The following is a 13,276-nucleotide window of genomic DNA, read 5'->3' as shown; positions in this document are numbered from 1 at the left end:
TACATGTCAAGTTCCAGACAGGCACAATTAAAAGACACTTACACTAAGCTTTCAGCCACAGCCCTCATCAGTAACACACACACACACACACACACACACACACACACACACACAAGCAAGCACACCTCTCTCTCTCTCACACACACACACACACACACACACACACACACACACAGGGACTGTGTACAGATTGGGGATGTGTACGGGCACTGATGACGGTGCAGTTAAGCACCCCACAAACCAATCATCATCATCATCATCATCATCATCATCATCATCATCACCACCACCATCACCATGCACACACAACCGCCAATTCCAGCAAAGGCCTCACCTTTAGCCCTACACCGAAACTTAAACATGCTGGACTTGTCAAAGACCTGCTCTCCTCCTCCTGATGCCTGCAGTGGAAGCCCTTCTTCGCTGCCAATCCCTCCAACCAAAACTATCCTAATTCCGAAACTACACCTTGCCTCTTCCAGTTCATACCACTATCCAACTGTGATCATCTGCCCATCTCCCCCCCCCCCTCCCCTCCCCCCTCCAACCAACCACTAGTCACCTTCCAGGAATTCCTTGCCTCCAACTTAGCCTCACCATCCTTCCCCAGGTCCCTTCCACAGAACACCAACATTTCAGTAGAAGAAAAACATCCATACACAACCTCACAACAAATCCTGACATAATCATCCTAACTGCAGACAAAGTTTCCACCACTGTTGTTATGAACCACAGTGACAACCTGGCAGGAGGACTCTGCCAGTCACCTGACACCTCCATCTATAAATTCTTAAAGCCTTTGGCCCTTCCCAGAACATCTACCTAAGGCAAATTTCCCTCCCTACCTCTACGACAACCCCAAAATTCACAAACCCAACAATCCTGGATTCCCCATGGTGGCTCTTATTGTGCCCAAACTGAAAGAATTTTAGAGCTCACTGACCAACATCTCCAACCAGTCGCCCATAATCCAGTCTCCCACATCAAAGACACCAACCACTTCCTTCAGCAACTCTCCACCATCCCCACCCCTTTACTTCCTGGGTCCCTACTCATCACTGTTGATGCCACCTCCCTATACACCAACATCCGTCATGCTCATGGACTTACCACTACTGAATACTACGTTTCCCATCGTCCTTCAGACTCCAAACCCACTACCTCATTCCTCATACACGTTTCTAACTTTATCCAAAACCACAATTATTTCTCATTTGAAAGGAAGATATATAAATAAGTCCATGGCACAGCCATGGGCACCCACATGGCACCGTCCTATGCCAACCTTTTTATGGGCCTTATAGAAGAGACCTTCCTAGCCTCCCAAAACATCAAACACTAGCCTGGTTCAGGTTCATTAATGATATCTTCATGATCTGGACAGCCTATCTTCATTCCTTCACACCCTCAACACCTCTCCCATCCACTTTATGCAGTTCTCCTCAACCAAGCATGACACCATTGTAGATGTTGACCTCCTCCTCTCTGATACCTCCATCCACACCTCTGGCACTAAACAAAGAAAGGTGCGAGGTCATCCACATGGGTACTAAAGGAAACCGATAAATTTTGGGTATACGATAAATCACACAAATCTAAGGTCTGTCAATTTGACTAAATACCTTGGAAACAACTTAATTGGGAAGACCACATAGATAATATTGTGGGGAAGTCATAACAAAGACTGTGGTTTGTAGGCAGAACACGTACATGATGGGACAAACTCACTAAAGAGACAGCCTACATTACACTTGTCCATCCTCTGCTGGAATATTACTTACCAGGTAGGATTGACGGAGGACATAGAAAAAGTGCAAAGGGGGGCAGCTTGTTTCGTGTTATCGCGCAATAGGGGTGAGAGTGTCACTGATAAGATATGCGTGTTGGGGTGGTAGTCACTGAAACAAAAACGGTTTTCTTTGCGGCGAAATCTATTTACGAAATTTGAATCATCAACTTTATCTTCCGAATGCGAAAATATTTTGTTGATATACACCTACGCAGGGCGAGGTGATCATCATAATAAAATAAAGAAATCAGAGCTCGAACGGAAAGATTTAATCCTCTGCTGGGCTCTTAAGTGTGAACTGCAGAGTAACCATGTAGATGTAGATGTACCCATTAAACCCACCAACCACCAACAGTACCTGCATTTTGACAGCTGTCATCTCTTTCACACCAGAACATCCCTACCATACAGTCTGGCCACCCGCTGGTGGCATGTCTGCAGTGACAAAAACTCCCTAGCTCAGTATGCTGAGGCTCTCACCAAGGCCTTCACAGTGGGCATTATCCTCCAGATCTAGTCTGCAAACACATCTCCCGTACCATTTCCCCTCACTCCCCCAATCCTCCCACCATCCTGAAGAACCAGCCACAAAGGAGTGTCCCCTTCATCGCCCAGTATGAACCAGGACTGGAACAACTGAACTACATCCTTTGCCATGGCTTTGATTTCCTATCATAATGCTCTGAAATGAGGTACATCCTACCAGAGATACTTCCCGCCCCTCCTAAAGTGGTATTCCATTGTCCACCCATCCTCCACAACATCCTAGTCCATCCCTATGCCACTCCCAATCCCAACCCCTTCCCACAAGGATCATATCTCTGTGGAAGAGCCAGGAGCCCTGCCCGATCTACCCAATCAGCACTTCCTATTCCAGCCCTGTCACAGGTTTATCCTACCCCAACACAGGCCGGGCCAACTGTGAAAGCAGCCATGTCATTTACCAGCTCTGCTGCAACCATTGGACAGCTTTTTATCTTGGTATGACTGTCCACCAGGATGAATGGCCACCGTCAAATTGTTGCCAACAGCAAAATCACCCTGTGGCACAACATCCAGCTGAATATTAACACACTTGATTTCAATGGCAGCTTCACCACATGGATCCTTCCCTCCAAAACCAGCTTTTCTGAACTGCGCAGATGGGAGCCATCCTTGCAACATTTTGTCAGCTCCTGCAATTATCCCTGTCTCAACCGATGGTAACATACTGCCTCACATCCTCCACCCAATAGTTTCCACTCCCTCTGTCCATCATCCCCTCCCTATTCTCATGCATCTCCCTGTTTATTTGCAGCCCTATGCCAATGCATCTGCCCGTCTTTCCCCAATCCTCTCCATTTCTTTCCCCACCTCCCTTCCCCACAACTTCCCGATGCTGCACCTGATGGCAGTCTAGTCCCTACACATTCCACCTGACAGAGTTCATCTATCTCTCCATCTATACACTACTATCCCTTCCGCTTTGCCACCTCCTCAAGATTGCTGCTTGCATCCCACATGATGTTGCATTCTGGTCCGAGATGCTGGAGTTGGCAGTCATGTGTGTGTGTGATATGTGCTTGCTTGTCTGTGTGAATGGTGTGTGTCTCTCTTTTACTGATGAAGGCTGTGGCCGAAAGCTTTATTTAAATGTCTTTTAATTGTGCCAGTCTGTAACCTGATGTGTCTTTTTTTTTTTAAGAAGCAATCTGTCTTTTCCTACATTATTAAAGTGGTATCACAAAGATCCCTTCAATCAAAATGTTCTTGCAAAGAGACAGTAAGCCCTCTTGATTGCTGAATGAAGCAGATCTTCAAGATATTCAAAACCGGGTACACAAATTGTCATCAAGTATTTAAACACCAAATGAAGGTAGCTACTGCATTATGGAGGAGGCTCATATAGATCTGCACCCGACTTGTTTTTCTGCCTTTTGCATGGTTTTCAAAACTGGTACAAACACGCAAATAAGACTGAAATCTTCCAGATTTTAGAGGTGTAAACATGTTTTTTTCACGAGGCAAGCAACTTTTATAAACATGACATTAATATCACCGCTAGTCTAGAACTAAAGAAGATTCACAATAATTACTGCCAGTACTGTTATCATGTTATTTCATTTCTTAATGAACTAGCTCAGTCTGCACCATGGATGATGCTGACCTCATATTTTAAAACTAGCAATAAAATGTAAAATCTTTTGTATGTCGTTCAGAGTGTTCTGAACTTGAACATTATTATTTGTATAAAATATAAGAAATCTAAGGTTAACACTACGACATAAAGCATTTATTAGGTAACAATAAATAATATTCTATGGAGAAAAAGCAAACGTGTGTGATGATAACTTTTTACCAGTCCATTCATCTAACAGAAGTTCAATGAAAAAAAAAAAATAAATAAATAAATAAATAAATATAGAAAAAAAGAAAGAAACAAAAAAGACCTCCTATTGGTTTACAATACACTTTGCATTTGTTTCCTGAAATTTAAAAGTAACACCTATAGGAAATAGTTACTGATAATCTCGATTTTTAAAAACTTTGTGTGGTACTGTGCCACACTCTCTGATAGCTGCAGGTTGAAATCAGAAAAAAAGGCACAACCACATGAACACACTATCCTACAAGAACTTCATAATGTACCTATGACTCTGCTAGGACCTTTAAGAGCAACTGCCTTCTGAGATTAGTTATTTTCTTGGCGACATTCAATTTGGAACTGAAAAACTTGATAACAGGCTGTTTTAAAATGGCCACAGGTGAGTACAGTAAACAAAATGGTGCTCAGCACTATGATAAACATATGAATGTGGGTGGTTACTAAGTGGTAGTTCATTTGTCCTGCTAAATTTGGCACATATTACAGCAAATTCTCCTGCTAAAATTGGCCAGTATTACAGAAAATTCTCACTATCTTTGTATTTTTTAACAAAATATCATTTCTTTCTTGGTAACTTGTTTCATTATTAAAAAATTAATGAAAAAGTTATGACGGTAAAATGCTGATGAAAATTGTTTGCATACATACCTGACCAAAGAAGGCTACTCTATAGTAACGACCCAACAGACGCTTTCCAGATCGTGTTACTTCTACAATTTTGTTATATGCTTGCATTAAGTTTTGATAGCAGTGAGCCAGCATTTCATAATTGCGTTTTGCTTCATATATTGGTATAATCAGCCTATACAGATCACCCAGGAGTTCAAAGCGTTCAGCTTTCACTAATAAGTCAGCACATCTCTCCAACTGTTCTAACAAACTAATTTCAGAATACTGGATGTCTTGGACACCTGTAAAATAAAATACGTTTTGTACACCACACCATTTCATAAACCACAACTAAGTCATTTTGATCACAAAAATGTAATTGTGCAAACAAGACTAATAATAGAAATGTTTTAAATATACTATTTATCTGATTTCTTGGCACAATATATTGGGTGAACCAGAATTCCACTGACATACTTTCATAGTTTGTTCAGGGGTGCTTTCTGAATACTTTGGTGAAGGGATCCATGGTCTCCATAGGCTTATAATGTAATCATGATTTATTCGGTTTGTTACCTTCTTTCTGAGAAAATACCTTTACAATGGCGAATAAGCCTGTAATACACAATAACTAAAACATACAGCACAGAACACACAGTAATGCAACAGCCATCTGATGAAACATATACATTTCTATCACAGTATGTTCAATCCGTTTTGCCTGAGTACAGTTCTAGTACAGTGTGGCCGCACATGAAGTTCATATGGGCCGACTTATCATGTCAGAAGTTTGAACATGTTGGAGAAGATAGAAAATTTGTAAAGGAAGTATCAAAGGCACAATCGAGATATAGTGGGGATCAATAAAGTGAAGCTGAAAAAAGATAAAGAATTCTGGTCAGACGAATACACGGCAACATAAATAGCAGCATAAAATGAAATAACATGAGTACTATTTTTCTGAATGGAGACTCCATCAGGAGCTGCATGCACCATAACCACCAAACCACATCACACCATGCAATTGGGCAAGTTGATTTTGTATCTTCAGTCTGACAAGTATTCTTCATCAACATGTGCAGGTATTACGATCTTACTGCTTGTATTTATGAGTCCACAGGGCTTCAATACTAGCACTGATGATAGTCAAACTGTGACTGAAATCGATTTGAAACAAAAATAAAGATGTCTACTTCAAAGGCCAATGCTGAACCTCCTTTTGTTATTAATAATGTGTAGTTTTTGGTGTGAATAGGAAGGCAGAGAATGAGTTACTTCAAACAATACAGTGAAAGGAATTGATAGCAGACCAATAACAACAATTGTTCAGGTATATATGCCAGAGCAGAAAATGAAGAGATAAGATGAAGTATATGGGGCTACTGAACACGTAACTCAGTGCATAAAGGGAGATAATAATGTAATGGAAGCTTGAATGCAGTAGTAGGGGAAGGAATAGAAAATGTGTTATGGGAAAAATATGGGCTTGGCAGTAGGAATGAGAGAGGAGAAAGGTTAATTGAGTTCTGCAATATACTTCAGATGGCAGTAGCAAACACACTGTTAAAAAATCACAAGAAGAGGAGGAGGAGGAGATATACTTGGAAGAGGACTGGAGACAGGGGAAGATACCAGCTGGATTACATCATATTCATACAGAGATTCTGAAATCCAATATTGGATTATAGGGCAAAGCCAGGTGTAGATAAGAACTCAGATTCTCAATTTAGTAATGATAAAGAGCAGACTGAAGGATAAAAGAATCGTCCAGAAGAATCAAAATGGAAAAAGTGGGATACTGAAGAATGATGAGATGCATTTGCAATTATCTAAGGTCACTGATAATGAGACAATGAATACCATATTAGGCAGTTCCGTTGAGAAGGAATTGAGATTACTAAAAATAGAAATCACAGAACTTTGACAGACAAACAAATGTACAAGGAAGATAACTGCAAAGAAATCTTGAGTGATGGTAAATACATACTGGTGTCCAAAATAAATCAACAAACAGAGATTTTGCATGATTGTGTTTATTTTGCCACAAAACAATATAAATGGTGATCATAAACTAGAAACAATAAAAAGAACACAGAATGTAAACAACTGCAAATGCATAATGGTACACAAAAATGTTCTTCATTTTTCCAACTTAACGGATTTGCACACACATTCCGACAACTGGGTAACGTGCTCAGTATGGTGTGCGATCACCTCTGGAAGCACCGCAGGGCTGACAATGATGGGTCATGCTGTGAATGATATCATCAGTTTCAGGTTGAGGCATAACATCCATTCTTCGCCGGCCATGGTGGCCGAGCAATTCTAGGCGATTCAGTCCGGAACCGCGTGTCTGCTACAGTTGCAGGTTCGAATCCTGCCTCGGGCATGGATGTGTGTGATGTCCTTAGGTTAGTTAGGTTTAAGTAGTTCTAAGTTCTAGGGAACTGATGACCTCAGATGTTAAGTCCCATAGTGCTCAGAGCCATTTGACCCATTTTGAACCCACTCTTCCTGCAGAGCAGCTTACAGTCTTGAAGAGTGATTGGTGGATGCAGATGTGATGCAAGCCATCTCCCTAGTGCATCCCAGACTTGTTCTATGTGTTGGAAATCGAGAAGGTCACACCATGCATGCAATATCTTCTATTTCCAATTAAAAAAAAACCAGCCACCCGCGATCTATCAGGTTGGGCTTTATCGTCCACCAATACGAATTATGGCCCACAGCACTTCGCAACAACTGCGAATGAGGTCCCAAGATCTCACCACAATATCGGACAGCAGTTAAACCCCATCGATTCACCCATGAATGGAATGGTAAACATAGGGTTGGAGAGGAAACCGGTGGAGTGCGGGGAGTGAAGTAGTGAGCGGGCAGCAAATTACATAATGTTGCCAGATTTGGGAATCTAGACTGCATAATTTGGCTTTTTAGGAACATCTACCACATTTATACTGCAATCTACTTGAATCCATTCGATGTTGGAATTATACTGACTTTAAAATTGGAAAAATACTCAACGATAGTATTCATTTCTTCAGGAGATTGTACAAGTCTAGATAGGGGCCAGCTGTGAACTTACATGTTTCGTGCTGCAGAGTTATCAATGCTCACCATGCCATAAGACAGGAACAAAAGGGTGTGGTTGGGGGGGGGGGGGGGTTTACGGGGGTTAGGCTGCTGCTTCTACAAAGCCAACCAGAGAGCGGCAGCCAAACAATATGCTCGGAAGTAAGAGACATTTTAACATTCCCACCTCAATATAGACGCAAAATCTGACACGTATCTGGATAAAAACAGCTGTGTTCTCAGGTTCCAGGTAACCACAATCTCAGAAATCACAACGCATTCGGAAGAAACACCCAAATATTTGTGACAAAGAAAATATAAAATTCACAACTGTGCTATTAGGATGATGACGATGATGATGATGATGGTGATTAAAAATAGTGAGACCACAGACAACAGGGTTAGTAAGTGAAAAATGTAGATAGAAAGTGGTCGGCAAATTAATGTAAGTTCTTTTCATTTATTTTATGTCTCTTTGCATTATCAAAACTTAGACTATCAATAAATGGCATAAATTTAGAATAGATATAATGTTAAGTTTGTAGGCACATACCGTATTTACTCGAATCTAAGCCGCACTCGAATCTAAGCCGCACCTGAAAAATGAGACTCGAAATACAGGAAAAAAAAAAAAAAATTCCCGAATCTAAGCCGCACCGGAAATTTGAGACTCGAAATTCAAGGGGAGAGTAAAGTTTTAGGCCGGACCTCCAAATCGAAACAAAGTTGGTCCATTGTAATATGAGACACAATTTAGGTCGAATGAATGACGATACAGCTACAGTAGTTTGGTTCGAGTCGTAAGTTTAGCAGTTAAGCTTTACCAGGTAGCCATTGCTATGCGTCAGGCGCTCCGTCCGTATTTATACGGGTATCCTTCCTTTTTCACGTGCTTCGTCTGGTTTGAATCGATTGCTTATTTTGCTTTGATCTGATAAGTGCTGTTTTCTTTGTTATAGGTGTTTGCATCACTCTAAGCTGAAAATGCATTACTGTACTGTGTCACGCATTGTTTGTCGCATTCTGATAGTGCGTGTTTACGGCCTGTCGCCGCTCGCGGCATGGCTTGCTTTTGTGCGCGCTACTGCCGCTTACAATTTAAAAAAAAGAGAAAGTAATCGTCTCATTAGCGAAACAATGGCAAGAGACTGCTATTTGTTGTTACTTACACTGCTGCTTTCTTTGATAATGATCAAGAAGAACCAAATAATAGACTGCGTATGAGAGAACATGTTCTGAACGAGAGTTAGGCGAAAATGTTTCTCCGTTTGAAAATCTTTGTGGCCGCTTCTTTAGTACATCAAATTCTGCACAGAAATTAGAGTCATCTTAGAATTCAAAATCTAGTCAGTTGCCGTGCTTCATTTCCGACTGTATCACTATTAGGCATAAGAATAATACGAATATAAACATGACACGATACGTATATTCTTCCGCGTTTGCTGTTGTCGCACTCTAGTTTCGTAGGTTATTAGGCAGGCAGGATTTAAATGAGATAGCAGCAAACGCGAAAGAATACATGACAAAATGTTGATATTCGTATTATTCCTATGGTGAAGAGAATACAGCACGTGATTCACATTTCATCAGGTTCCTATTAGCAACCATCTCTTCTCACAGGTAGGAAAAAATTCAGAAAGTAGAGTTGGCCATATTGACAAACATCCCAAACAGTCTTGCATGTCGGATTTTCGCAATACATTGAAATTCTGCTACATTCGAAGATGAACAATACGGAATTTGTATTTACTTCATTGGATAATGTATGAAAATGCAGTGGTCGAAACTCGGGGCGGAGAAAAAAAAGCTCGTCTTCCACCTTTTTTTGTAATTTATTTACTGACGCGGAGGTTTTGGCGCCAGTATTTATCTTTGTGCCTACAAAGCATGCCTGTGTACCTTTACATATATTCGATGGCAGAAGTTAGTTGTGGCGGCACCTACCAACATTTTTCAGAACTTCCACTTTCTTTGCACTCGATTCTAAGCTGCAGGCGGCTTTTTGGATTACAAAAACCGGAAAAAAAGTGCGGCTTAGATTCGAGTAAATACGGTAGGTCATCTTATACTCAGGTAAATACAGTACTTCTCCCTACTTACTGCAGCTGCACTGAAATTGTAATCATTTTCCAGGCATGTAGTACACTTCATCTAATGTTATGTTTGCTGCCTGCTGTGTTCATGTTGTTGTGGTTTTAATGGCAAGAATTTTATTATTTTGGCTCTCCCAATCCCCTGCCCCAATTCGCCATAAATTTATTTCTGTACTGCAACCCAATTTTAAGAAAGATGGCATAAAGAAAGAATATGATTCTTGAGTTTCTCCCGGCGTTTTTGATAATCAAAATACCCATGGGTGTACTGCCGCTCTACAGTGTCGAACGGGCACAATATTTCGGCGATCATACATGACGCCATCACCAGGTGAACTGACGGACTGAGCTCCTGTGAACGTGCCGGCATGGAGATCCATACGCTATGGCTACTCAGAGGGAACTGGGTTTGGTCGTGGCGGCGGCCGATTTACATACCCTCCACCCGCGACGCGCTCCCTCCACCGTTCGCGCCCTGCGCCACGGTCACGCGGTGGAACAGATTGCGACGGCATCTGAGATGACGTCGGTGTGATGGCTCTGTCCTCCGTGGTCATCACAACTATACGTTTGCTCGATTTACTCTTGATTAACCCAATTGCTGGTTCCCAAGCCTTGCTAAGATTATAGCCACAGTCACGGTTTATGAGGTCATCATTGGTGTGAATTTCGATGGCCTCTCTAACAACGCTGTCCCAGTATCTTGACGTCTGTACCAGAATCCTCGTGCGTTTATACTCCATAGCATGATTTTCCGACAATGTTCAGCGACCGCCGACTTGCTCGGATACATCAGTCGAGTATGCCTCTGGTGTTCACGGCATCGATCCTCGACGGTACACATTGTCTGACCAATATACGACTTGCCACATTGACATGGAATCTGGTACACGCCGGCCTTCCTCAAACCGAGGTCATCTTTGGTGCTCCTCGCCAGTGCATGACTTTTATTTGGAGGACAAAACACAGTTCCGACCCGGTGTTTCTTCAAAATGCGGGCGATTTTCCCCAAGAGTGCGCCTGTATATGAAATAAACGTAGTGCCTACCTCCTCCCTCGTGATTTCATCCATCTCCACAGGTTGTGCTGTAGTGGTTGGGCGGAGAGCACGTTGAATCTGCAACTCTGAGTACCCATTTTTTTTTCGAAATACAGTTCTCAGATGTTCCAATTCCTGGGGTACACTTTCTGCGTCAGAGATAGTGCGCGCCCTATGTACTAGAGTTTTAACTACCCCATTCCTCTGTGAAGGGTGGTGGCAGCTGTCTGCGTGCAAATACAGATCAGTGTGCGTTGTCTTCCGATACACCCCATGACCTAGGGTGCCATCAGCCCTTCTCTTGACCAAGACGTCAAGGAAAGGTAATTTACCCTCCGCTTCAGTCTCCATAGTGAATCTGATGTTGGGGTGTATGGAGTTTAGATGTGTAAGGAAGTAAAGGAGTTTATCCATACCATGTGGCCAGATGACAAACGTGTCGTCCACATAACGGAAAAAGTAAGTAGGTTTGCTGACAATGGGGCGTAATGGCACCCCCTCTTTGTGAACCTTCGGGAGTCCATATAGTCTACGTGGTACCGGACCTTGGGGTAACAATTTCTTAGCGTCACCCTCCGGTAAACCTGCGTCCTTGAGAAGTGACCTCGTCTTGTTCTCCACCTTCTTTGTAGGGTCAACGCTGATCTTCCAGTAGGAATCGTCATTTAGCAGGCTCTGTATCTTATCAGTGTAGTCCTTATGGGAGACAACAACTGTAGCATTGCCTTTGTCAGCCGGTAAGGCAACAATTTCAGAGCGCTCCCTCAGATCACGAATGGCCGCCCTCTCTTTATTGGTGATATTTGACTTCATCGGCTTGGATTTCGTCAACACACAACAAGTTTCACAACGTATTTCCTCAGCTGATTCAGGCGGAAGTCAAGCTGCAACCTGCTCAACAGCACTAACAATTTCTGCGACCGGAGTGAACTCGGGGGTGGGAGCGAAGTTGAGACCTTTCTGCAAAACCGAGACCGCATCGTCACTCAACACCATACCACTCAAATTGATGACAGTCTTACACGGAAAATGGGTACTCAGAGTGGCGGATTCAATGTGCTCTCCGCCCAACCACTACAGCACAACCTGTGGAGATGTATGAAATCACGAGGGAGGAGGTAGGCACTGCGTTTATTCCATATACAGGCACACTCTTGGGGAAAATCGCCCGCATTTTGAAGAAACACCAGGTCGGAACTGTGTTTTGTCCACCGAATAAAACTCGTGCACTGGTGGGGAGCGCCAAAGATGACCTCGGTTTGAGGAAGGCCGGTATGTACCAGATTCCGTGTCAGTGTGGCAAGTCGTATATTGGTCAGACGATGCGTACCGTCGAGGATCGATGCCGTGAACACCAGAGGCACACTCGACTGATGTATCCGAGCAAGTCGGCGGTCGCTGAACATTGTTTGTTGGAAAATCATGCTATGGAGTATGAACGCAAGAGGATTCTGGTACAGACGTCGAGATACTGGGACAGTGTTGTTAGAGAGGCCATCAAAATTCGCACCAATGATGACCTCATAAACCGTGACTGTGGCTATAATCTTAGCAAGGCTTGGGAACCAGAGATTGGGTTAATCAAGAGTAAATCGAGCAAACGTATAGTTGTGATGACTACGGCGGACAGAGCCATCACACTGACGTCATCTCAGATGCCGTCACAATCCGTTCCACCGCGCGACCGTGACACAGGGCACGGACAGTGGAGGGAGCGCGCCGCTGGCGGAGGGTATGTAAATCGGCTGCCGCCGTGACCGAACCCAGTTCCCTCTGAGCAGCCATAGCGTACGGATCTCCGTGCCAGCACGTTCACAGGAGCTCAGTCCGTCAGTTCACCTGATGATGGCGACATGTATGATCACCGAAATACTGTGCCTGTTGGGCACTGCAGGCCGGCAGTACACCCGTGGATATTTTGATTAAAGAAAGAATAGTTGTCTGCTCTTCCATAATTGAGATCTTTAGCGAAAGGGGACAAGCTCGAAATGGAAAAACATAGTGGAGAAAACTGGATATGAGCTTACAGAAGAAACATTCTTGGTAATCATTTTAATGAAACCAAATAAAAACTACATCTGGCCAGCTGGATAGGACATTCCCCTTGATTATGTTTCCAGAGGACATTTAATACTATTATCTCCTCTACAAAGAAGAGACCACAAGTTCTCAGCAAGCTATTACAAAACCTTCAAAATCACAATCATTACAATTTACTTAAAATGGCTACTCAGCTACAGTGCACTAACAGTATACCATGACTCTTCCATTACACACTTTTGTTGGCAGTTTATTATTGTTATTCGTAT

General features: G+C 42.8%; 1 protein-coding gene across 1 annotated transcript in view; it reads right to left on the bottom strand.

Moving 5' to 3' along the window:
• The window catches only part of LOC126191417 (dedicator of cytokinesis protein 9), a 374,795-nt gene that overhangs the window by 62,654 nt on the left and 298,865 nt on the right, over positions 1-13,276 (bottom strand). Inside the window, exon 31 of the mRNA XM_049932289.1 lies at positions 4,803-5,065. Within this exon, the coding sequence (XP_049788246.1) occupies positions 4,803-5,065 (263 nt within the window). The remainder of the gene's footprint in view (positions 1-4,802; positions 5,066-13,276) is intronic.

The sequence above is a fragment of the Schistocerca cancellata genome, chromosome 6, assembly GCF_023864275.1.
Source record: "Schistocerca cancellata isolate TAMUIC-IGC-003103 chromosome 6, iqSchCanc2.1, whole genome shotgun sequence".
NCBI lineage: Eukaryota > Metazoa > Arthropoda > Insecta > Orthoptera > Acrididae > Schistocerca > Schistocerca cancellata.
The sequence above is the reverse complement of the archived record's forward strand: the minus strand, read 5'-3'. Positions and strand labels throughout refer to the sequence as shown.